The sequence below is a fragment of the Amphibalanus amphitrite genome, unplaced genomic scaffold (assembly GCF_019059575.1).
Source record: "Amphibalanus amphitrite isolate SeventyFive unplaced genomic scaffold, NRLGWU_Aamphi_draft 002627F_arrow, whole genome shotgun sequence".
NCBI lineage: Eukaryota > Metazoa > Arthropoda > Thecostraca > Balanomorpha > Balanidae > Amphibalanus > Amphibalanus amphitrite.
The window spans coordinates 1-26,867 of NW_024884034.1; the positions used below are offsets into that span (position 1 = coordinate 1).

Below are 26,867 nucleotides of genomic sequence, written 5' to 3' on the forward strand. Positions count from 1 at the left end.
TCAAGTGGTGCTGAGATATAAGCCTCGCAAAAGCGTCCGCACGGCCGGCCGGCCGTTCATACTCAGAAATTCCCGTTATTCTACGTAAGACTCCGCTCGCTTCGCTCGCTCCGTAATAAACCAGTATAACGCCTTTTGGGGCGACTAACGGAGCGAGCGAGAGGGTGGGCCTTGCACGTGCGAACTTGCGAGGGGTACCTCCAACTGACTTGTGCACGGCACCCTACTAACCGGTCTCTAGCGATGTGCCAAATTTGAGCACAATCGGCCCAGCCGTTCTCGAGATCTGGAAGCGGCACCCTGCACGTGCGCACGTGCAAAATGGGTCCCGGCTGACTTTTCTTGAGCACGTTAAACGGAATTAAAAGCGCAAGCATGGATTTGAAACAAATATATCAAACTAATTTTAGCGAACAGGGAAACACAGCCCTTAACATGGGGTCTTCTTTCCGTTGGAGATATTGCCTCATCACAAATGCAAAGCGAATCAGCCAAATGACCCAGCTAACGTACCGAATTGAACAAACTGAATCACTTAGAACACAGCTTACTAGCGCGCACACATAAACCCCTGTTTATCCACAGAGGAGCTGCGTGGATCGCGATTAGAAGTCTTCATTAAATCGTTCCTTCATCCTGAGGCTGCTCAACCGAACACACCACGCCACCAGCTCTGCTTTCCAGTTGACCTATCTTTTGGTTGGATGCCAAACCGCTTTTATGACGGCCCGGGCGTTAATAACCCGCTCCCACGCAGCCATTATCTGGCTACGTAGTGCGGTGGTGGCCTTTGAGCATCCTTTGGCAACAGGACAAATTGTGCTGACCCAGCGCTGACTTGGTAGGCGAACTCAGCTTGAAATGAGCCTCTGAGGAGCGACACGGGCACGATTAATGCGGCATCAAACGTGTAGCAGTCTTAATAAAACGTTAAGAGCGCTAAGAAGACAGGCAAGCCGCAAGTCAATGTTCAAAGGGAGCTTGAAGGGGGTGTAAGAACGTGTTTTGACATTTTTGCTCAAAGATGATAGGAAGGCTTATGACATTTTCGCTTAAAGTTGTCTTGAAAACGTGGCAACTCAGGACGACCCACAATGAAATATTTGAACCATCTGAGTTCAACTCATTCGCTGAATTTAGAAACTGTGCATATTTGTGTTATGTGCATTTAGCAATTTTGCATACAGTTACAAATGTTCTTATCCATATGATATCCAACAAGACCCATGCCAACCCTAGCTGACCTCTAGCTGACGATCTCTCTAGATGACTCTAGCTGACCAAAGAAGTAGTCATAACCTTTACCTTACCATCAATTTCGCAGCTCAAGAAATCTATCGAAGCCTGATCGATTACCATGTTGTATGTCGTAGCTCTATGACAAGATCATTGCCAATCACTGCTTCACTGGAATCCGGTTTCAATCAGCTCTCGGCTAAGGAATATAACGATGTAAGGAAGCCTGTGATAATATTTAAATATGGAAAGCTGCAACGGTGGACTCTTGGCTCCAGTATGTTATCATTCGTTACAGTTATTCTGGATCTACGATGATCAGTTCCGAAAAGCCTCGACGTTTGGAATTATAAACCAAGCAATCGTCTTTCTGTTTCAGGAGCAGTGATCCATGGTTTCCTGTGCTACAGTTTCGGCACCGTCAATATCTTATCCATCTTCATGGTGGCACTCTTCAGATATCTGAACACATGCTGGCCACATTTAGGTAAGCACTTCTACTGCAATTTCACTTCATTGCTTGTAACTGCAGTCGTGAAGCAATCTTGTCATTGCTGTGCTCTTTTACAGTGCGGTGGCAGTCCCGCGTAAAACTTTGCGTGCATCGTCTCACGCAAGACAGACTGATCCTCTATTCAATCACGTGTGCGGATCAGCCTGGTATTCTCACCATTCATTGATCGCTTTCGCCTAACTCCACTTCACGCTCCAGTGCTTAACACCTGTCCCGGATGGTTACATTTCCAGCTGCCGAATTCCCTTACCCAAATCCAATTAAGCCAGAGTCCGTTGAACCTCCGACCGGTGACCCCTGCTGTGTTCTTGCTTCGCGACAAGTGTGACTGACCTTTGTGACCTCTCTTCATTGACCTCTGTGACCTGGACAGGTCATCTACATGACGTGCGAGCGGCCAGGCTCTACATGGTGGCGGCCTATGCGTACGCGCTGTTCTGGTCAGTGACGCCGCTGCTGGGCTGGGGGTCGTACGGTCTGGAGCCGCACAAGGTCTCTTCGAGTCTGGACTGGACCAGCACGAGACTCAGTGAGTTGATGAGAGAGGCACAACAACGTTTGTGATTTTAAATATGCAACGATGCATGCATGATGCAATTGACAATGGTTTTTACAACTTTGAAACTTTGCAACTGAAATTTTCAAAGTTGAAACTTTTTGAAACACTTGATTAAATCAAATGACGTAAAATTGATATTGCTACATGATTCACAAGTCTATGACTGATGCATTTCGATAGCAAACGTCATCTTTACCTTACAACCTTCACGACATAACGCTCTATTTTCCCCTCCACCCCCAGGTGATCGGACATACCTAGTCGCGGCTGTGTTCTTCATTTTGGCTCTGCCACTGATAGGAATGCTCATTTTCTACTGTCGAATCGTGCGAGTGTCGGCCAGAAGCACGCGCGCCATCAGCAAACATGGCGGAGTGCTCGTCGTCAAACTGCGCAGGCGCGACCGGAAGCTGAATCAGGTGGGTGTGGCGCTGCCGTTTTTTAATATACCGATGGTTGGTTTGGCTGATCATTTGTGATGTTTTGCTTTTATTAGCACAAGTTAGAGAACAACATATTAACGTGAGCGCAGGGGAGAGTACTTTGAAAGTTATCCTTCTTTTGGCAACATAGGATAAAGTTAACCAAAGTGAATGACGTCATACTGAAACTCAAAAATAATCTCCCTTATCTGACTTACCCGTCATATAGGAACATCATGCTTTGTCTCACAAGTTTGTTACACGCGTCTCAAATCACCACAGTTAAACACTTCAGTCCGTGTCCCATATAATACCGCCACTTGCCGCTCTATTGCTCGCCAGTCACCACTACGAAATCTTTTACCTACCCCCACGTGACTCCCTTCCCCCCCCCCCCCAGCTGGTGGTGCTGGTGCTGGCCGGCTACGTCATCACGTGGCTGCCCTACACCGTCGTCTCCCTCCACGCCACCATCGTGGGAGGTTACCAGCTTCCCGTCTACATGGTGGCTGTGGTGACGCTGTTCGCCAAACTCTCAGGGCTCACCAATCCGCTCTTCTATATTCTGGTGTCGTCTAGATACAGGTTGGTGATTGGGAGATATACATAGGGGAGATATGAGGGAGATGCAGCAGGGAGATATAGGGGAAGCGGGGGTAGCACCGCCATGTGGGAAACACCGCCATCCTCTCTATCGGCAAAACTCTGAATTGTAAATGTAAACACCCGCCATTTCGGTGTCCGAACGGAAACGGGACGCCGCGTGAGGTAAGTTTCGCTAAGATTTATTTGATTTTGAGATCGCAATTGCCCTATTTGTGAATTTCAAACCATCGTTGTAATCATTTGGCATGTTTTAGCAGCAAGTAAGTGGCCATTTCAAGTCAAAATGCCTTGATTTTTACGTTAAATTTGAGGGCATGAAGTGCTCTTCGTTTAGAAAGGAATTACAGAAGAATCGCGTCCCGGCTTGTTTTGCTGTCGGGGCGTTGTCGGTCCATGACTGTGTGTGGGGTAACACCGCCATGCTCGGCGGTGCTACCCCAAGGGGTGGCAAAATGGATAAAGCCGCAATGATGATTCACTCAGCTCGGAGAAGAGCTTTAGTTAGGCCGCAAACGTCGTCTGTTTTTTAACCTCACGTTTGACTTCACTGGATGTTTCGAAATAAACGTGAATCTGTCATGCTTTGTATGCATATTGTCCGCAACAAACAGTCTGATCTGTGACAAACTAACAACCAACTCTTGTGTGTCTTATATGAGTTTGAGTTACTATTTCAGACAGCAGTAACGCTTCCAAGGGTGGCTGTCACCGTAAGGCCGATCTGTGGATAACATCGTCATCAGTGGCGGTGCTACCCGCACATTTTTTGGAGGACGGAAAATGCAGGACTTGTTTTCAATGTCTGTAAAGTAGCGAAATTTTATAATGGAGCGCTGGAAACTATGCCAACATGTAGGAAAACATTCCTTTTTCACTTGAATGCAAAAGAGCTTCGTTTTTACTACGCATATCAGCTCGGTGAGCAGAAATGCTTAAGGTGGCGGTGCTCCCCCCGCTTCCCCTAGGTGAGAAAAGAATGAAGATGTAGGACAATGCGTCAGAGATACAGGGTAGCTGCAAAGTAACCAATAGGCATAGGTAAATAATTTACGGGAAGATGCATGTGAAACTAAGATCATACAGGACAGGAGAGACAAGAGATACAGGTCAGATACGGAGAGATACACGGGAGATGCCAGAGAGACACAGGTGAAGGCACAGATGAGACACAGCTAGTTCAGGCAAAGACGCAAGGGAATATATCAGAGGTGGGGAGATGTAAATGAGATTCAGGGAGATAAACATCAAAGATGGAGTGATATAGGTAGATTGGGAGTTTCATGAGACGACCATAGCCGCGTGAAAGACGAATATATACAGAGGAAAGATGCTAGTCATGCAGAAAACCATTTAATTGTGACACCTTTGTTTCCAATGCACAAAGAAAACAACACAAAAGCAATAACACTACACAACTTTTGGTTACGTAATGCATATCGATATCATTCTCTTCCATATCACTCTCCATCCCGTTGTCTGATGTGCCTGGTAATGAAGCAAGATGATAACACAAGAAAGAAGCTATCCAAGGTCCCAATGTCCCCTAATCAGCGGCATCTAATTGATATTCATAGACATTGCCTTGGATACAGTGGTCAGCGGCCATCCGATATTTCGAGGCATCCACCAACATTTTTTTTTTGTCTCCAGAGACGCGACAGGCATCTCTTACGATACCTCCTTCTCAGGAAAAACAAAAGCGAGAGTGTTTGAATATTTGATGATTTAGAATATTTTGCAAAGAGTAAGAATCTGGATGAACGAGAACGTAAAACGCAGTTATGTATCACGCCGTTTGTGACACAGCCACCTTTTATCCTAGCCCCCAGGACAATGACATCTCTCATTGTCATTACCCATTTTTTTCTACCGTCTGTCGCGTGCCCCTCGATGCCACATCAATATTCATTAGAGTTAATCTCTCCGGACATTCCCATTCCTTGTGTAGCATGCCAAGAGAAGGCTGTCCCGACTCGAGGGACCCTGCTCCCTAACCAGCCCGGCATTGCTCCAACAACTCTCAGACAGGGCGGAGAGCCGCTAGTCAAAGCACGCGACTGGAGAATCGTGGGCCTCTCCGGCGACCGGAATTGTATGAAGTGCGCGCCGCCTATTTCGGTAAATCAGTTGAAGGCAGGTCACGTGCGACGCTAGTCTAGACACACGTTCAGATTTGTGTGCGGAATCAGGTTCGGAATAAAGCGGAGGAAAACAGCCGTCTGCTTCTTTAGCTTTTGACCTTTCGGTATCATCAAGGCCCTAAATACAGTAATCATTTCTTTTTCCTGCCTTTGGTTTTATTGCTTTTAGTTTCGCTAAATTGCTTCCAGTAATGCATAACCAGACCACTTTTATGATGACTATTACAATAAGTAGACATGAAAATCAATCACCCTTAAACGACATTGAGCGATTATTTTATTGCTGATTAATGACAGCATTGATATTTCACTAATGGCGTGTCACCTCAATTTTTCATTAATGCGAGAACATTGATGAGAACATTGGAACACGCGTGACCAGCCGGCAAGGCTTCACATTATTAGTTGACCTGAGCGATGTATGGACGAGCTTAGCGGTAGGGAGCTATGCACAGTGCACTATGCCTCCATGTACAGCCCACCGCTAAAGTAATGCAGGGTTTTACCAATCTCAAAGGTTGGCTTTGACTGGCGATTGTTTAATGCGGAGTGATAGAAAAGAAGATGTCAATAGCTTAAGTTGCAGCTGCAAGGGTGACGATACATATAAGCTACATTCAAAGTTTCATTGTAGTCTGGCTAATCGTTCCTAAGCTTCAGAAGCAGAACATACCCATGACTGAAACCCCACATTACTTCTGCTGTGGACTGTACGTACATACCACTCGAAAAATATCGCGTATAAAATTTATATAGTTAAAGGGACTATCCCACCTTTAACATGGGGTTTGAGTTAAGATAGCCAAGTTTGCGGCGAGGTTCAGAAACCACTATCTATCTAGGTTGCAACCCCCGCGGCCTCTTGGTGTTGAAGAAATTCGTTTCCTTCATTTGAAAATGGGCCTTGTACAAGGCCCTATCTTCAACATGGAGCGACCGTTAGTGTGACGTCACCTCGTTTAGTCAATCTGATTTAAATGGGTTTGTTCGTTGAAAAATCGCTTAAAACTTGGTCAGAACTTTGTTGTGGTGCCTACAGAGTAAAAAGAATCAGCTTTATGACAGTAATGTGGCCTGGGGAAGGAGGTAATTTTGGGCTGTGACGTCACATATTTGAAAGTTTGTGTTTGGAATATGGGAAGCCTAAGATGTTTAATGAAAAATAAATGCCAGAACCGTGTTCCTGGTCATCCAATCTATAAAGTCGGGCACAATTTAACTGGTTTTAACAACATTTTAGAAGGTGGGATAGTCCCTTTAACTAACGACAACCTAACAGATGGAATAAAATCGTCAACACAAGAGCATAGTTAATGGAAATAACCACAGTAAAACGCTGTACAATCGATCTAGGAAACCAAACCGCAGTATAGCTACAGATATAGAGGTGCCCTCAGTCGACCTAGCTCAATCTTCCCGTCAGAGAATTTGCCCCAATTTGTTCGTCACGATATGCTCCGAGGTATTTGTCTGATAGGCTAGCGGCACGCAGCAATAACGTCTTCACGCAACTGGCTACAGTTAACCGGCGACCGCGCTGGCCCAAGACAATTTCGCTGAGGCACTGCCGGGAATGCCTTGCCAAAATCGATAGCTAAACCACTTCCTAGGTCAGAAATACAGTGCGTCTGAAAAATACGTGCTTTAAAGTTATAACGGACTACTCGTTGGAGCACAATCAGTACGCTTTACATCTACCCAAATTACGTAGGAAGGGATCCTACAACTTCTTAATTCCCTGACATTCGAGAGCTTACGTAATTCAGTCTCGAGAATAAAGAGCATATTACCGAGTACGTGAAGCGCGATTAGAAAACGGGTCTTGAAGGTCTGCGTAAATGGCTCCGAGCAGGGACTTTATCTCTTTATTGGTCATATACTGATTTGCTGAGTAGAGTCGAATGACAAAATTCACGGAAATGAGTAGTGTTATGCTACTGTTAACAACTACAGCAGAACATAAAATATTTGACCCGACGTCAGCTTAAAGATTCTCTGATAAGTGCTGTTCATTTCCAGGGAACTCCAGCTTAAAATGCATGGCATGATCATGAAGATTTTTGGCTGTGAAAACAGTTTATATCATAGCTTTACAACACAACATTTTGATACCTTTTCTGGATGCATAAATAAACATGGTAAATGACTATTTTTATTTCATTTACGAAAAAATGCATTAGCCTCTTGACCTCAGCCTGTCTAATACCTACCTAGAAAGGAAGGAGTTGTTGTGCTGACCAATTGGACATGATCTCACAACCCATAACGTCCACACACTACCAAGAACTGTTTGCCCTTTCTTATCAATTTACATTCCCAAATAGCATTATCACCTGACAACTGACATTGCCCACAGTCACAGAGTCGCAGAGTCGCACACCATACTTCCCCGAACCCATTCACTCTGCGTGTTTGTCACGGGTAGACCTTGACCCCACCCCGTCGCCCCAGCCCCCTCACGCCCCTCTCCGCTCGTCAGGTCGGAACTAATAGCAGTTTGCTCGCGTCTGGTCGGTCTGTCGTCGTCCAAAGTACCAGAACGTAGCGGAAGAACCACGTCGTTCACTGAGGGAACCAGCATGAGAAGAACTAGAACCACGAGAATACGGGAGAGAAGAGGCAGACGCTCCAATGAGGATAGCGGTGGATCCAATAACCAATCGCAACAGCTCGGTTAGTATTAGCTCTTAGCGTGTCTGTCTATCTATTATGTCTGTCTATCTGTCTGTCCATTATGTCTCTGTCTGTTTGTGTCTCTTATTCATTCTCTCTCTCCTCTCTCTCTCTCTCTCTCTCTCTCTCTCTCTCTCTCTCTCTCTCTCTCTCTCTCTCTCTCTCTCGGTTTCTACATGTGCGTGCTTTTGCCACTAGGCTGCACGTAGGCCGCTTTGTAGTTTGCATCTTACTTGCAGGTGCTTCATGTGGTATTTTGATTAACAATTACTTTTATTGACGTGCAAGATGCTAGTTACCTCTCTACCAGGGCGTGGTATGCTGGCAAAGGTACTTTAGTATTTTATCCTACAAAACATTCATAAAATACCGTTGACAACCTTACTCCAAAAGCAATAACCCTTTGATGCATTAATATTTTCCACAACAGTCCTTCCCACTCCCACCCCCACACACACACACCATAATGCCTCGATAGATCAAGGGCTTGTGTTGCCAAGGGCTCCGACAATGTTATGCAATGTAAAATCCCACTGAAGTTTTTATGTCAATCATATCCCAAGTATTTGAGCTCATATACGTTTTAGTTCTTACCCATATCTCTGTCAGATCTCGCCTAGACTAACATATTTTCATCCCTTTCTTTCCTCCAGATCCCGTTTACTTAGAATCTCTTGCTGCACTGGATTCGGAAACACCAACATCAAAAGTCGTTCGGGAAACCAGAGTCTAGCCAGTGAAAATGTGAAGATCAGCGAAAAGCGGACTGAGGGCTTAAACTGAGTGAAACATGGACCAACGCGGTTTATCATCCAAACGATGAAAATAATGTGAAGGAAAAAGGATCTTGAGGTGGGGGAGTGCAAATTGTGATGGTCCTCGAGATTTATTCGTGTGGCTCCCGATGAAGCAAATGCTTCAGTTTGGGAAGTGTTATTTGTGTGCTTTCCGTGCAGCTTTCGCTGCTGTCTGTGGAGGCATGGCTGTTGCTCGCACAAAGCTGGATCTCGAATTTATCAGGAAAGCGGGCGCGTACCCTGACTGAATCAAACATTTGAGTCCTACAATGGAACTAGTCATAACTGCGTTTTCGTTTGTCGAAGATTCGTCGCTGGTCGACTCGAAACCAGCACCTATATGCAGGGCAGAATATATTGAATGTTATATAATTAGGCATTCATACTGCAATATATTTTAGTCAAATAGATGTAGGTGAACTCTTCTACAGCGCTGTGATTAGACCTAAAACATGAACAACTGTGTATGAATGTATTCATGTACTCGCGTGTCAATGTACTTATCTCTGTGTACCTAGGCGTCATGTCGCTTATAAGCGCAGACTGATTGCGCAAATACTCATCTGATTACCTTTTTGTGTTTAACAACCATGTACAGTGTACACAATCACTGTTTTTCGCCAAAGGCTTAATCATTTGGATATGCAGTGTCGCAAGCTCCCATAGTCAATGAAATGGCAACATGGCATTGTACTTTAAAATACCTACAGGGGATGGAATGGTAAGACATGACAGAAAACTCATATGGTCTTTATCATAAAAAGTATATTATTTTCTCTGAAAGGGTTAAAAACTAGTTCATGTTAAAATGCAAAAAATAATCACACTGTCTTAGTCTATGCATTATACAATGTTCATTTTTCATATTCACTACCCTCCGCATTGACAACTTTTAGCTTACGTTAACATAATAGCAATAAGCTAAAGAACTTATGTTAACATTACTTGATTTGGACAACTGCTGACTTCGCGATCTATTCACATACCATTAGGCTACATAACAACAGGCACTACTCATATTTTCACGAAATGAACATGAAAACTGCTCAAGAACATGCCGCGCTGGCGTATCTTTTAGCGCTCAGCTACGCATGTTCTAGTGTTGGAATTCTGCCTAAGCCTGAAAAAGGGATAATGAAAAAAGTTGGCTCGAACTTTTAAGTAGACGGGCAGAGCCGGAGCCTACGTCAAGCAGAGCTTGTTGCGTGGGCCTAGACCCTATAGGGTCTATAGGCGCTATAGCGCCCGATCGCAATTCCGCCAACCACATACAAGAATAGATGAAAAATAAGCTTTCGGTCATTACCCATACCTGTTAACGACAAGCCGTAACAATACATCAGTCTCAAATTAACGTCAACGTTCGCTTATTTCGGGTCGAAGTCACGACATATGGGCAGTTTGGATAAGTGGAACTGTTGAACTTTTATCGTTAGTCTCTCGTTGAGCCCTTTACGAGTATTTCTCTCATCAATATCGGTTATGTTTCATAAGTTTTAGAGTTGTTAGACACAATATATTCCTGCCCGGGCCGGGATGATTCAATAAATGTCACCGAGGTTTTTTAGCGAAAACTCCGAGGGCCGTTAGGCCCGAGGTGCTTTTCGCTAAAAAAGCGAGGTGACATTTATTGAATTCCCGGCCTTAGGGCTGGAAGGTGTTTCCCATACCTGCCAAAAAGCTCACAACTATAATTGATAGTGACGTCAGCAGCCGTGTGGTTCAACCAGGGGGAGGCACTCGCCTTGGCCGCATATGGGCCAGAATGTCTAACGATTTCCGCCATGTTGTGTATACCAAAGTCTTGAAAAGTTGATCACTGCAATCAAACTGCAAGCATGAAGCAGCAGCACTTTTGAGTAGTGTACCTCTCACTAAACTGCACCTCTGCTACCGTACATGCTATTTATATATCTGGTATACACAACATGGCGGAAATCGATAGACAAAAACAAGTCACCAATGCTCCTTCCAGTATATATTAGAGTTCAGTGGGTTCAACGCGTTTAACCACACCCCTTGAACCACACGGCTGGCAATATTAAAGCACTGCATTAAACTTTGAAAAGTGTGGTACAGTGCACGTGCCATTAAAATGCCTGGATGTCTCGATTTAATCATGCAATGTAGCAGGTATGGGAAACAGTCATTCCCAACATGTTAGACATTCAGGATGCTATCTAAATGGCAAGATATTTCCAACTGCATAAACCTGTGTATACTGAAGGCTTTGCTTAAAATTATGAACTTCTTTCTCCGTGCTTTCTTTGCTTCGGGTTGCAATTTCTGATTAAAACTTGAGGCCTGGCAATATCAACTCACAATATCTGGCGAATTTACAAACGTGCAATATGAGAATGAGGTTAACTCATAACGTCTAGAAAAAGTTACAAACGTGCAATATGCCAGCAGGGATTTATCAGTTACAGGCATTATACAGGCAATACAAAAGGCATATCAACAAAGACACCATTAAATAATACGCGTCATATCCAATGAATGATTTGCATACAAGAAGCCAATACAATGGTTCACACAATGCGGTTCAGTGAAGTGCACATCATAAAAAACACCTAAAAATGTTGACAAATGGAGAAAGGTTGAGCTAATTGACCTGTCAGTCGCCATGATATAACTATTTACTATGTGATTCCATTTATTCGCTGTAAAATACTTGCAATCAATGCTTTCATGTCTTATTGAACTCATATATAACACTTGTGTTTTTTTTTTTTGTGCGTGTAACAGCTAAATAATCCATTTGAGGGTAAGCACTAGTTCCATGTTTACACATTTAGCAAGTTGTGTCAATATTATCAACTGTAGGTATCTAAATATGGCAACTTTAGTTCTATGTATAGGTGCTCAGTGAACCCAGCTGTAATCAAACTGCGCAGAGTGCTGTATTACCATAACACTATCTGTACAAAATATCATTTTCGCTCCTACGGGGCGAAAATGTTGTCCAACCGTAATTGCATTCGAATTATAATTTATACGTGAGGTACTGGTCTTTCTTTTGTTACATCTTCACGAATTACATTTTCTTTTCCAAAGGTCCGGCTACAACATCCATCATACTCCGAAACTCATCACTCATTTCATGAATAGTAAACAAGCCATCAAGACGAAACACCTGCGTTCTTTTTGTCTAGCCGACCTCATGATACCAGACAGGGAAAACCCGGTAGGCAACCGCAATGAAAGCCGAGAACCCTTTATCCACACAAAAACTACACGGTCCCATTGTATTAGCCCATGCGGAGAGGCCGGACCGGGGCCAAGAGCCAACTGGGGTGTTCCCATTTCCTTTCCCGGTGGTTGGTGGTCGCCAGGGAAACTAAAGGTCAATCAGGGCACGGGGTCGGGTCCAGGGGAAGGAAGGGGAAGGAAGGGGCATGGTAGGGGTGGTGGAGGTCGCCAAAAAGTCGACAGCATCAGCAGTTATGAGTGCCAATCTGGGCGCCAGCCATAAACGATTTGGAAAATTTCTTCGCAAATATGGCTTAGTTGAAAAAAAATGTTAGAAAGAAAAGCAGCCTAGTTTCATTTCTCTAGGCCTGTACTGCAAAAGCTAATAAATACAGGAGCCACAATGTCACATTTTACAAAAGATGCGACACTCTCTCATTCCTAAGTACGAAGAACTACAGTTCAAAGTTCAGGGCGGTCAGAAGACCCATCTAGGATGAGCCCGAACAATAAAAGTTCAAAAGTAACTAATACCTAGATTGTAAACTTTGGCGCCATGTTTCATATTTCATACTCATGTTTCAAGTTTGGTCATATGCGTTTTGAGACTATGGAAACTTTGAACGAGTGGGAAGTGTTTCCGATATGAATAATTCCAACGGGACAAGCATTGTGAACAAAAGTGCTCTAGTAAATGTCAGACTACACGGTAGGTGTTTTACGCAGTGAAGCTTTTATCTTATTTTCATTTAGGCTCTCCGAACCATCTCACAGTTTAGTTAAATTTGACAAAAGAAGTAGTTTCCAAGGGCTTGAAAGCCTTTAAGTGCTCTTGAATGACAAAAGATAAATAAAACATATGAAAAGCAGGAAACATTATTGAAGACAAATTGTCAGCTCAAAAATGAATGCATACGTATACTACATTGTCATCAACTAAGCGTTTACCACAGGAGGGCGACTTTCTCTGCATCCAGTTCATTGTAAGTACCAGCACGCGGATAGGGATTTTCTATTACAGTCATGCGGTACAGTCTACCTTCAGGCGTCGCACCCTGCTGCCATCTAGGGAACAGTACAAGAACTTGCACAATGCCCCGGGAAAGTTGTTTGGCGTTTCTCACTTAATGATTCCGCTTAAGCTTAACTTTTGGGATAGGAGCATTGGACAGTAGCTTATGACTTCTGAGATGCCTGTTTCGATAATTAACCAACAAGACAACTTTTCCTAGCCAAGGTATGTATCACCTCATTTTATTAAAATTCGTAACAGTTGCATACATACCTATTACTTTGCTGGTCGTATGGCATAACTGATACCAAATCCCTAATGAGAATCTAATGAAATCCTAGTGATATCCTAATGAAAATAAAACCACCATACTCGAATACGTATACCGCTGTGGGTACGTGTCTGCCCGCCATTCCCCGCTATGTAACTGTTGCTATAAGTTGTACTTTCTGGGTGCCAACCAGTAGGTATCTAAAGCAGCAGCTGGGAACTTGTTACCAGCCGGAAATGGCATCTAGTGCTACTGAGAATATGAAATACTTTGTGAAAAGGTTCTCAGATTGGTGCTTTGAAAATGTTCCATATGTAGATACGTTCCATATAAATAGCTCAATGGTTTGTATGACTGGCTTTATTGAAAGTCATTTCCTCCTTTATTGCAATCTTTCCCAAGATGACTGCATTCATGACTGCTAGGACGCTGGTTGATGTCATCGGTGGTGTCAAACGCATTGTGAAATGTGATCTGATACGCCCACGTCGACAGTGCTATGGCCATATGTCGGCTATGTCAGTGTTCGCGATTGATGTGTTTGCTCTATGCTGTGATCAGGGGAGTCATTTAGGTGGGAATGTAGGGAAGATGACATTTACACATAATGTACGACTCACGCATGATAAACTTGATATTGGACGCATACCTATCGCGTCTGATGCTCTAGCAGTGTATTGGAATACCTATTCGTACAATCGTATACCAGACGTCAATCCGAGCTATAATATCTAACTATGGAGCTATAATATCTGTCAACTATGTAACCCGATATTTAGCTGTTTATGTCATTGTATTCGTTCCTCTCAGATGCATTCATACCTGTCCTGATTGCTTCACATCAATAACGGACTTGTTCCGCCGTATTGTTAGTATTGTTATCTATCAGCTCCACCGTTAATACGTCCGCTATTTACCCGAGGTGTACTGTTTAGTGTATACTCTATTCATGTAATCAAACTACACTATGTTCGCTGGTGATAGTGATAAGGATCCGTGTGATATTCAACTTGCATCTACCGGAGCGATACAATATACTCCCATGTATTCGTTGTGGTCTGTTTCAAAAGACGCACTACAGGCAGCATTGAGACGAAGCAGCAAGCAAGGTCATAGCAAGGAAGAACCGTCATATATGTATAAGGCAACCGTTTCAGAAAAGGCTATTTAGGACACCCACTTGAAAAGCTCAGCATATCGCAGCAACATACTCACGGCCTTGGGCCTTGAATCGACCAGCAACGCTTTACGAAAACAAATGTTAATTAAAAAACAGTCGTATATTTACGAGCAATGAGATCACACCATTAACAACTGTGTACAAGGCATGATGGACCCACGGTATGGACCGCGACGTAAAAATGGTACAGAAACACACAAACACACGCACATGAGCACAAATATTCCGCAGATGTTATTGGTCATCGGGTCGCTATTCACAAAAAAAAAACTAGTCAATCATACGATACACTATTCACTCAATGATAACACCGCAGGCGGGGAAATTATTGAGGCAAGGCGCTACACCCACACGTCCAACCACTTTCCTTCGAAAACAACCGGAAAAAATCCGAATGGGTGAGGATTAATCATGCCCAGAATCCGGCTCACATGATACCGACGCAATAAAACATCGTACACAAAACAAAAGGTAGAAATATGATTCAGTAAAAGCGAAAAAAATCACAAGACAAAACACAATTTTGCGAGCTGACAAAAGTACGGCTACTAAATGAGTCGATAACAAAGTGTGTACAGGAATAAGTATAAAACGAGAAATCCTGAGCCACTCGAGCGATAGGACACAACAGATCTCCAGAAATCACAAGCTGTGAGCGAGCTAATGCCTGGTCCACGCGGCGTCCCGTTAGCGTGAGCAATAGCGCATTAGCCAAACACACTCCGATCTCTCTCTCTCTCTCTCTCTCTCTCTCTCTCTCTCTCTCTCTCTCTCTCTCTCTCTCTCTCTCTCTCTCTCTCTTTCTCTCTCTCTATCTCTCTCTCTCTCTCTCGCGGAGGAAACATGCTCCAGGTCAGCCCGGGCCTCCGGCGACTGTCAACGTCCAAACGACCCGACGATAGCCAGCGGCGCTCGGGGGAAGGGAGGGGAGAGGCGAGGCGAGGGGAGGGAAGGGGATGTGCCCGCTCTTGTTGGCCACTGCACCCGTTCCCCTGGGAGATGATGACAGAGGCCGGGGTATAGCTACATTCCGGGAAATACACCCGAGGTAGTAGCAAATGACAGGCAGGCATGAAGGGAAAAGGAGAGGCGTGAGTGAGAGGGAAGGGAGGGGAGAAGAGAGAGAGAGAGAGGGAGAGAGAGAGAGAGAGAGAGAGAGAGAGAGAGAGAGAGAGAGAGAGAGAGAGAGAGAGAGAGAGAGAGAGAGAGAGAGAGAGAAAAAAAAATGGTCGATAAAATTTCGTGCTCTTGAGTGTTGAAAATGAAGGGCATCCTCGCGCCTATGTAGACCGCCTGGACAATCAGAGAATTGTCCAAATCGCTGTCGGACATCCCATCTGTCAAATACGACCAACGGAGATGATTGAGGTTCACCACAGAATCCACAGATCCGCCCAAATTGAAAATGTCACGGATCAGCGATCAGTCTGAGCCGCGGGCGACCGAGATAGATCAAACGCCACTGGCTCGATGGGAGGGACTATGTGGCGAAATCCGACCTTGGGACAATCTCGGGCCCGGGGGTAGGTTGGTTGGTATATAGCTTGAGGCGTGGAGTCTAGCCTAGAGGGAACCGACAGAGCGAAAACGAAGGACAGGACAGTTATGAAGTGTTAAGCAGAACTCTTGCAGTGCGGAGGGTAGGATAACAGGCTCTGACAAAGGCCAATTGGACTTGGCGGTCGATAGTTACAGTCACTGAACACTGGACAGCTAGTCAATAGAGGATGAAATTATCGATGGCTATGATCAATTAGTGTGCTGATAGACGAATGTGGTCGATAGAAGATATATAGTTGAGTTACTGCCAAAGGTTAGAAGGCAAAACAGCCGATATGCTTACTGTTTGGTCGATACTAAATGACAATCAACAGGGCAGGTTTCCAAGTTCATAGATATAACTGTCAAAAAGTTCGGTCCAACCGCAGGTAAGACCGACAGGCGAGGTCAGCCCTAGGTCGGAGTGGGGCCAGACGCCACCACTCACAGCAGTGTCAGACGTTACGGCTCCCAGTGCGGCATATTAGAGTGGGCAGACAGTTTACGAGTTGGGCCCACCGCACCGTATATTGAACCGACGTAGCGGTGGAAAAGGGGATGAGTGGAAACGCTAGAGAGAGCCTAGAGAGGAGAGAGTGCTGGAGAGAGGGGAGGAGGGAGGAGCGTGGGTTGAGATTCGTGAACTTTACCGAAAACGGATAATTATAAACGGTAAAGTTTTTAAGACCAAGCCAGGTGACGAGGTAGATAAAAAGGCGAAATCGAAGAGCAGGGTGTGTAGAGGGCATGAGGCATCGAGATGAGTAGCAGGAGAGAGGGGAGAGGGAAGGGAGAGGAGAGGGGAGAGGGGCGTGGAGGCCGGAGATACAGTCGGTAGCAACCGAATAATGACGGCCGAGATGATTGCCAAGGGCGAGCGAGGCCGATATCGGAAAACAAACGGCGAGAGAGAGAGAGAGAGAGAGAGAGAGAGAGAGAGAGAGAGAGAGAGAGAGAGAGAGAGAGAGAGAGAGAGAGAGAGAGAGAGAGAGAGAGACCCACTCACACGACAATCCGTCATGCCACAACTTAGGGGAAATACAGTACGTGTTCCGTGTCTAAAACATCCCTGGACGAGACTACAGCGGACAGCCGCCTGGCAACGGAGTTGGCAACAGACGGCTGCCCCCAAACACGGAAGGTCATCCTTTCCGTGGTCAGTCCCCCCTCTCTCTCTCTCTCTCTCTCTCTCTCTCTCTCTCTCTCTCTCTCTCTCTCTCTCTCTCTCTCTCTCTCTCTCTCTCTCTCTCTCTCTCTCTCTCTCTCTCTCTCGACCGAGCAGTGTGTCAAACATTGTTGGCCAGAATCGACCACAAAGGCGCGTGATTGGCTGGGACGTCGCGAGTAAATACACTTGGGACAGAGAACAGTGGCCTGGTTCACAGACTAATCAGACCGAGTTCAAGAGATTCGCTACTGCCGCTAGTTGTGAAACATCGCTAAAGGTACACAGACACACAAACAAAAGCACACACAAATGCGAACGCCAGGAGTTTGTTCGAGTCAAGCTGCAATGCCCGTGTCTGTCTTTAATGAGTTCTATCATTAGCAGTGTTCAAACCAATCGCAGCTTTTCATGATTAATACAGATTGAGGCACAAATAGATACAACACTGCATACATACAACAGCGGGGCCTGACCAAATGCTCAGACGCTACATTCACAAGTCTCTTTCAAACCCACGCAGTCTTTCAATGATTCTCCCCTCCTCCGACGTACAAAGCGGTCTCTGGTAGTCTCCAAAGCCGCTCTAAAGTCGGGCTTGCCCATCATCCTTCCCCTATCCCTTCAGGCCGCAGCGGGCGCCCACGTCCAAAGGAACTATACAAACACTTCTGCGGGCTCGCACAGTCGCAAACAACCCTTCAGCTAGTTCTTCAGTCGGTCGGCAGGCAGCACTCTGCGATGTACTACAGATGGGCTGGCTGCCGCTTGCCGCCCCCGCGAGTACCGCGACAGGGCAGATATCGGCATATTGTGGGACATACGCAGACAACGCAACGCGACGCAGACATCATTACGCAGTACGCACGCATTACAACGCAGACAGTCGCCAGCGCAGACACTCTCGGGCAATCCAGACAGCCAGCAGACAAGCAGACACGCCAGACAAGACACAAACTCTACTACGATCGAGACTCTGGCGGGCAGGACGGGGCAGTGTGTATCACAGGAGGGCACGCACGTTTGTATGCGTGTGTGTGAGTGAGACGGAAGGCCTCTGTCGGGACGGTACTGGAGAAGACGAGACGACGGCTGGTTGGTTAGTGGCATAAGGAGGAGGCTACTAGGGATTCGCTGCTAGGTAGTGACGTATGATGATGTTGTAGAGATTGCCGTACACGTCGCTGTAGGTAATGTTGGCAATCTCTACACAATCAACTCCATTACTGACATCATCATCATCCACAACGCCATCACCATCACCGCGATCCTGCCTCATTGACGCCCTGTCTCACGTCCCGTCTCGTCTCATACCACCAGAGTTCGAGGGACAATCTCTTCAGCCTGGCCTTCCATCCGTCCCAGCCTTCCAGTCACCAGGCCTTCCGCATGTCCTTCCTCACTACGGACGGCATGTGCTACACAAAGCTGGAGAAGCCGTTGGCGCCGGATCCGAGGGGAGCTCGACTGCCGGCTCGATTGTTCACGACCACTTCCGCTCCATTTAGCGACATCACCGCTGAACCTGAAAAATCGGGTCGCACCAGGTCAGGCGGGGTCAGGAGAGGTCACGGGGAATCATATACGGAATTTCATTAGCTACCTAGAAATCTCTGGAGTTATGACAGTCCCCAGAATAACGAGAAGTCCCGTAAGTTTTAAAGAGTCTCCCTTATTACTCAAAGACGTTTGACTACAAGATCCCAAAAACCACCAGGGTATCATACGATATCATATTAGATATCGAATGACCACCTCAAAAGATAAATTGTCACGCATCCGGTGCTCAGCAGCAGACAATAAAAAAACCTCGACCATGAACACCTTCACACCCACACACGTCACACACCAACCCACACACGGACGCGATCGCATGTTGGTCGCTAAATTCATTGGTTTATTGGGAGTATCGTCTGTCCCGTGTTCCCCTCGGATACATTGATATCCCGGAGGTATAAAAATAACCAAGACACATGCTACCATCCTTGTGCCGCCGACGTCGTTGGCTAATTATATAACCACATTCACGCCCAAGACGACAGCGAGAGATGAGAGGAGAGTATTTTCAGTACCACCTACCCTGCCTCACGTTATTCTCAGTTACCATTAATGGTAGGTCATTACACCGCCAATTTACGTAAAAAAGAGAGGTAATGACGCGCATGTAGAAAAGACGTGGGCAATAAGGTATAAAGCTCTCTAGAAAGAAGATAAAACGGTGCTAAGGCGTTTCTGAGAGAAACATCACAATGAATAGCTGCGATGGATGTGTAATTGTATCTTATATATGGCCATTACATCTGTTAAGCTATGTAAAGCTTGGAAAAATGAACATACTCCAACTGGTATCCAGCTCAAAAATTGGCTGCACGCAATTCCAATATTCCCGATTCTCAGAAGAGGAAAAGAGAATGGCATTATAGTACAGCTCAGTCCCACACCCTGGTCTTGTAGTTATTGGGAACATTTATACTCAAAATCTCCATTACTGCCAAGAGGAACAGATGCTAGACCTCATGATTTTCAACGATATAACGATCAACAAACTTAACTACAACAAAATTCTGCGTTCACATCACTTTAGCCCTCTCCTCCTAAGTCATACAAATTAACGAACATTCTTCTTAGTTAAGTCTTCCGGTTAGAAATTCTCGTTATCAATTTCGTTCCATGACAAATTACCCTATCATTTGAGTGCGCGGCCGCGGTGCGCACATCCAATACGCCATTCCTGCGGGGGTCATAAGGGTAGCAGCGGCGACAATATGTTACTGATGAAACGCGCTATGTCATACTAACACAGCCATTCGTCCACTGATCACAAGGATCGCCGACCTGCGCCACAGGAAATTGGTTCACCTCCCGTGTTTTCATTACCCTAGCTATGCGCAGAAAAATCCCCTATTAACCTGCCCCTTCGATGCCTAATTAAGTCTACGACAAAAAACGAACACGAACGCAGCTTCTGGTTGAGACAGAATGCCATATGGTCTGTCCGGGGTGATAAGTTACATTTCTTATAACTCATATACAGCTAACATTGCAATGACTGACCGTTCCCTGAAAAGGCATGCGCAACGACACGCCAGCATCAGCCAGCCAATCGAGAGAAGAAAAAACGGGCCCGCCCGTCGGTGATTGCCTAACATATATATCGACGACTTATCGAGTTCACAGAAGGCAGCTCATTTGCCAGTTCCGCCCCGTCGTTTTTCCTGGTCATACCGCGCCGATGGCTATGACATATTGGCTAGCTGTCTGCGCCACCCCTCCGCCGTCCTCTCATGCTCTGCCAATCTCTCTCTCTCTCTCTCTCTCTCTCTCTCTCCTCGCTCTCTCTCTCTCTCTCTCTCTCTCTCTCTCTCTCTCTCTCTCTCTCCGCGCTCGTTCCAGCTACAATCTCTCTCCTCCCGATTCTCCTCCCAGCGGGCTCTCGCCCTCTCACCCCTTCCTTTGTTATATATTTCTACTCTCTTTATTCTCTCCATCCTCCATCGAGTTTATATTCTCTCCCCCTCTCTCTCCCCCTCTCCCCAACTCACCCTCCTGTTCGGAGTCGGTATGGCTGGCGTAATTTCTCAGCCCGCCGCCTCCCATCGCGCCCGGCACGGGGCCCGCAGTGGCGGCCGTCCTGACCGGCCCCGAGGGCACCTGGCGCGAGGGCGTCGGCCTCTGGCGCTTCCACGACTGCCTACACACGTCATTGACGTTCGTGTAGTGTCCCACCATGCTGCGCGCACCCGATTGGTAGTAGAGCTCATCTTCGTCATCGTCACCCTGAAAAAGAAGGGGGGGGGGGCATGTGAGGTCAGGACGGGGGAGGTTGAGTTGAACGAGGTTAAGACAGAGAGGTTTGGGTCTGGTTACTAGTATACATATACTGAAGCCCAAGTACCTATATAGTTTTGCGTGGTTTCTACGTATCAAATTTTTCTATCAGCGAGGCTTATCCCCGCAGACGACTTTCGCTGCTAAATAATATACAGTACACATCAGTTCGCCTAAGGAAGACATGATACTGGTATCATACAAAGAGAAGTGACACATAAAGTCACACCAAGGCATTTGAACCTCAAATCAGAGCAAGAATCAGAGATCAGGAGCCGGTCAGGCGTTGTCGGCTATACTTTCCAACACCTGCCCTTTACAGAGTTCAGCCAGCAGCACATCAATTTCCAACGTCAGGCGTCAGACCGGAGCGGCCGCAAAATTGTCCATGAATAAAAAGAGCGGCTCCAGGTACCAGAGCATGGATATTTCCCGAGAGGTTACTGAAAATTCACCGGAAATTAATCTAAAGTCATCGTCGAACGGAAGCCGTGCACAATGTCCTCCAATGCTTAAAAAAACTCATCATCAACTCAAAAGAAAACTCTGTGGGCTTGTCTTTAGCTTGCATGCAGAAGGAAACATCACATTAGAACATAAGTAGAGTGACAGAAAGTTGAGAAGACAATACCAAACCCGAATTGGTTCTTTCAGCCGAGACTCAGCTTACTTGAGCAGTCTGTCGGCTCACGAAACTACGCTATCGTCCCCCGATCAAATGACCCGCCTCTTTCCGAGGCCAGGCAAACCATTTACATTCACAGCTGACCCGACTATTTACATTCACATTCGACCCGACTATTTACATCGGCAGCCGAACCAACCGCGCAGAGGTAGTGGTGCTGGTGTTGGTGTTTGCAATTAATGCTGGTATTGTATTTGTGTAAGTGTGTGGGGGGGGGGGGGGATTTAGACCCGTGGGGGAGCGAGCAGAAGTCTCGTGCGGACACTCACCTGCGAATCTGTGCTGCTAACTTCCGACGGTTTCTCTGAAAGGCTGCTGTCGTCTGGGTTTTCGTCGTACTTGCTCTCATTGTCGCTGTTATAGGCAACCGAGGCGGGCATCGGTCTCGGAGGTACTGCTGCCGCTGGGGAGAGGGAGAGGGAGAGAGAGGGGTGTTAGATATCGCAGAGAGAGAGATAGAGAGAGAGAGAGAGAGAGAGAGAGAGAGAGAGAGAGAGAGAGAGAAAGAGAGAGAGAGAGAGAGAGAGAGAGAGAGAGAGAGAGAGAGAGAGAGAGAGAGAGAGAGAGAGAGACCATGAGGTATCATTGACCATATGCTATAACCATTAACCAATGGGCAACCATCCCCAGAGGCGCGATACAGAACATATGGGGAATGACATGACATCATAAAACTTCGCTTATGCGTGCCGCTTTTGCAGAACGACATAAGTTTCTCATCTGGCATACAGTTATTTCCTACATAATCGTCTGTATATGCCTGTGGTCTCTCCTTCCCAATTATTTTCATTCGATTATTATTCTATTCGTTTATGTTCGTTCACCCTGCGCCCATGCCCCACGGCCCACACACCATAATTTTCAGCCACACACCCGGTAAAAGTTGTGGCCAATAATCCCACCCGCACCACACCTCCAGCTCGGTAGATTGTCGAGTTAATGGTCCATGCAATATCGACATCTCGTCCCTCCCGGCCGGTCCACCATATGGTGCGATAGAGTGCCTGCTAGGCTACGGGGCCTGGGCGGGCTACGAGGGAGAAAAGCCCTGTTCGGGCGTAGAAAGAGCTCGCTTGGGTTACAGCCTGTCAAGGGATAGGGTGATATGAGCTACGATGTAGTTTTCTTTGATTGCTGCCTGCTGGGTGTTTCTGCTAAAACCTGAGCGTGGCTAATGGGAATTACCTGAAGTGGCCACTTCTTCCCTTGACAATTTTTTTCGACGGCTTGCCCTGCCTACAATCAAAAATTGAGTCCGCCAGAACATGTTCTATTCTAATGCATGATCAAAGACACGTGTGCTGATTTTGAACAACGAGCTAGAAAGTTTTCATAAAGATCACGTTACCGGCAACGTGACACTACGCCAGGATACAGTCGTCATAGAAACAAGAGAATAGAGAAAAAACTGGGACGTCACAAAACACACTATAGCTATTATAGACAGCCACCGAACCAGATGATTTGGCCCATTTCCAGACATTAAAAGCGCATCACTGACTCCTATCCTAGATGTAGATTTGATGACGTCATTCCAGACTTGTGTTCGCTGACGCACCAAGTTCATGTTTTAGTAGGAATACACTCAATTGTAGAGCAAAAGGGTCAGGATGATTTTGGTGGACAGGGGCCCTTGAATTGTCTGAAATAATGTCTGGGTTATCGAGGACTTCGCTGCTAGTTTAGAGAAAACTTGTGTCTTTTGTGCTCTCCAGGCGATCTTATCGTTATTTAACTTTAAATTGGGTCGCAGTTACTTTTCATATTTCTGGTTGTTTAAATGAAGTATGGGTGACAGGCCACGTGTACACTATAAATTTCATTATTTATGAGTGAGAGATGGACCGAAAGAAAAATAGCCAGGAGAGAGTCAAAATAGTAAAAACAAAAATAACTATTACTCTGCAGCAGTTGTCAGGTCAAAGCCTGTACCAATGTTGGTTGCTCATAACAAAGCCCAGTTTTCCCAGAAGGTAATACATATTCTTCATCAGCACGGGGGACACAATATCAATCGACAAACAGTCGCAATATTCACTGAGTCGGTGTCTGACGCTCCAGAAATGTCTCGCTGAGTCCTACTAGCGTGCAGGGGAAACCCGTCATCACATTGGACAATTGAGCAGGCACGCCAGAACTCCCCTGAGAGTGACGGACACATCAGTTCAGTCACTGACCAACCGAAGGGGGGCAGGGGGGGGGGGACGGGGGGGGAGAGGCGGTGGCCGCGGGAGGGTACTGTCCCTTGGGAATACATAGTCTGGGCAGAAAGGGATGAGACGGCTCAGCTAACTCTCTAGAGAACACTGCCCCATGTGGTGCAGGGAACATTACTGGACAGGGCAGGAGAGGGGCGGTTATCCCCACGAAAGCCTCCTCCCTGGAGACTACCAAGGACGGGAACGGTCATCCCCACGATAATACACCCCCGTGAGAATCTGGAGGCGGGCGGTGACGATAGTTACGTCCTACTGTGACCACTGCGGCGCATCAGAGAGCCGGTAGTGGCGCAATAGGCCACCGGAAAGGTCAGCAACGAGGTAACGCCGCCGCCGACGGGGGCGATGACGGTGACGACGACCGGTCGACGGTTACGACGATGGCCCGGCGGGCGGTCTATGGTGTAACCAGGACACAATCAGAGGGACGTCGGCGAGCGAGCGAAAGGTTAGAGGCGGGGAATGGAAAGGAGTAGAGAGAGACTTGGATACAGAGGTGAGGCTGAGAAACGACACACAATTCCTATCTCATAAGGGATTTTAAATTCGTCGGGAGGTGAATGCAACTGGGAGATACTAACCATTGTCGTTATATGTATTCATTCATTTAACACTTATTTGCTGACTAAGCAACACCACCCGATTGTGATTAAAATATGCACTTCGGGATGGCACATCGGTCATCGAAATAAATTTTCACTCGCTTCTTCAGCACCTTCAGCATGAAATTAAAATCCCGATGCCAACTATCAGGCTAACCCTGGGCAATACGTTCCACTAGTATCGATTACCGCACCATCCTATACCCCTTTCCATCCCTCCCCCGACCCCCGACCTCTACCGGATGCTGTCCGGGGTCACCGGTTGCCAGATCTGTCCAGCTCAGCGTGTAACCGTCACGTCATCAGTTGCCAGACTGGCCAGGCACGGCACACTGCACAGCCATTGAGACCGCCAGACGGGCCATTCAGAGCGCGTGCCGCTGCCAGTCTCCCCTCCCGTCACCCCCCCCCCGACACCCTCGTGGGGGACTTCTGGTTCAGCGAAGGCCATTCAGTAGACGAGCGTCCGCGGAAGACACACACACACACCGTTCTGATGGCGGGAACTTGTGCGGAAAAATACCGTATCCGCAGTGTATTATGCTTTTATTTATTTATTTATTTATTTACTTATTTATTTATTTCTTATGCATTGCTAGCAGGCATTGTACAAAACCAACTAGAATCAGCAATACTCAACATTCGGGTAAAATGTTTTGGTTGGAAAATGAGTGCAACATCGATCGAATAGAGGGTAGGTGTCTTTTATATTTTCAACGCTGATTGCGAAAAAAGTTTCACCTCACTGTTATCAATCAAAGAGCCCTTCCTAAGCCGCAGAAAGGCTATAGCCTACGCTAGAGGTGGCCAGGGGTTGTTTGATCATACCCAAAATAAAGCAGACTATTAATGCAGAATATGACGACATTAACTTGAAATACAAATAAATTACTTGTTTATAGCATGCAGTCAGCTAATGCATGGAAACGAAAAATTATTATTATTTTTTTTTTCAAAGAGAATGTGAACCTGGAACCATTCAAAAGAATCACAGGGCTCAGATAATACTCTCATTAACAAGCTAATTCACTTAGAAGAAACCACTAACAGAAAGGCAGCATTCCTTCTATCTCTTACATAAGGCTGCTGCACAAAATTGCCGGTATCCTCCTAATCCCCCACGGGGAGGGATTACAAATTGCGGGTCTCGGTCAGTCGACCAGTGGTTCTCAACTCACCGACTGCCGACCGTCTACTGATGGTGTTGCGCTTCATCGTGCTTCTGCGTGAGCTGCGGTGTTCGATTGAGAACCCCTCAGCGAGCGCCTCCATGCTCAGTGTTTCTTCAATGGCTTCTGCTTTCTCTGCAAAAATACGACAGAAACGCGTTAGCAACAGCGGTTGTGTCATAGTCAGCCGAGAGCAGAATCTCCAGATGTCTTTACATTTGATGAAGGAGAAAACGAAGAGCTGAAAAGACGAAGACAGTGCAGAAGCTTTTAATAACTTACGGATTAACTCCTTGACTTCGTTTAAGCATGTCGATTTCTACGACAGCTGAATTCAGGGAATATAAAATCAGGGAAAGCAGGTTAGATCTTAAAATCATTAAATCATTATAAAAAAGACGGAAAGAGGTATCGATTGTAGTGGTGTGGCCTCTCAGCAACACGCCTCGCTGTTCATACGCACAGGAGATGTATTGGCTCACGCACGAAACACAGTCCGGCCGCAATGCCACTCGCCGGTCAACTGCCGGTCCGCCGCGCCGGCCGCGCGGCTCAGCCGCGCGGCCGGTCACGCCACCTCAGGCGGTCACGTGACCGTACAAGGTCACCGCCGTCCAACGGTACGGCACGGCACGTTGCACGGGCCGCCCAAGCCTGATACAGACCACCACACCTCCCCTCACGTGCGAAGAACGCGAGCACGAAATCATAACTAACTGAAATTAAATTTCTTCGATCAGTCGGCGCGGAGGGCGGCGGACGCGCTCCGACCGACGTAGCGGTGGAGGGGCATGGTGCACAGTCTCGCGCGACGACAGACTGGCCCCGCCGCTCGTCGCAGTACTCGTCCGGCGATCATCGCTGGGAGCCCCGCGTCGGTCCTCCGCCGCAGGGGACGGATCTGGTGTCGCGTGTCCGTACCGCCGTCGGATGTGCCGCCTGTTTCGCACGAGGACCCGGCTCCCCCAGCGAACTAGTAACGGCGGTATGGGACCAACGTCGGCAATCCTCCATATCGTCCCATCTTCCGGTGCGATTATCTTGCACGGCCACCTGT

At 46.6% G+C, this 26,867-nt stretch overlaps 2 protein-coding genes and 1 long non-coding RNA gene across 3 annotated transcripts; 2 read left to right on the forward strand and 1 right to left on the reverse strand.

Annotated features, from left to right (window-relative positions):
- Nucleotides 1–2,567: 2,567 nt before the first annotated feature.
- On the forward strand, nt 2,568–4,306 carry LOC122377208 (rhodopsin-like). The gene is made up of 3 exons (XM_043357165.1): nt 2,568–2,728; nt 3,132–3,316; nt 4,303–4,306. The coding sequence occupies exons 1-3, from the start codon at nt 2,612–2,614 to the stop codon at nt 4,304–4,306; spliced, it is 306 nt and encodes a 101-aa protein (XP_043213100.1). The 5' UTR covers nt 2,568–2,611.
- Nucleotides 4,307–7,302: 2,996 nt separating this feature from the next.
- LOC122377207 lies at nt 7,303–9,520 on the forward strand. Its single transcript, XR_006255816.1, has 3 exons — nt 7,303–7,616; nt 7,958–8,151; nt 8,805–9,520. It is a non-coding gene; the product is annotated as an uncharacterized LOC122377207 (long non-coding RNA).
- Nucleotides 9,521–14,684: 5,164 nt separating this feature from the next.
- LOC122377209 (protein sidekick-like) lies at nt 14,685–26,330 on the reverse strand. The gene is made up of 5 exons (XM_043357166.1): nt 26,297–26,330; nt 25,820–25,945; nt 22,090–22,223; nt 20,850–21,084; nt 14,685–18,832 (listed from the first exon to the last, which is right to left on the reverse strand). The coding sequence occupies exons 2-5, from the start codon at nt 25,911–25,913 to the stop codon at nt 18,726–18,728; spliced, it is 570 nt and encodes a 189-aa protein (XP_043213101.1). The 5' UTR covers nt 25,914–25,945; nt 26,297–26,330; the 3' UTR covers nt 14,685–18,725.
- Nucleotides 26,331–26,867: the final 537 nt, after the last annotated feature.

Coding starts and splice junctions, on each gene's coding strand:
- LOC122377208 (XM_043357165.1), top strand. CDS start 2,612: ATGCTCATTTTCTACTGTCGAATCGTGCGAGTGTCGGCCAGAAGCACG. Junction 2,729..3,131: donor GCGACCGGAAGCTGAATCAG/GTGGGTGTGGCG, acceptor CCCCCCCCCCAG/CTGGTGGTGCTGGTGCTGGC.
- LOC122377209 (XM_043357166.1), bottom strand. CDS start 25,913: ATGGAGGCGCTCGCTGAGGGGTTCTCAATCGAACACCGCAGCTCACGC. Junction 22,224..25,819: donor CAGTAGACGGTCGGCAGTCG/GTGAGTTGAGAA, acceptor CCCTCTCCCCAG/CGGCAGCAGTACCTCCGAGA. Junction 18,833..20,849: donor TACCGACTCCGAACAGGAGG/GTGAGTTGGGGA, acceptor CCGATTTTTCAG/GTTCAGCGGTGATGTCGCTA.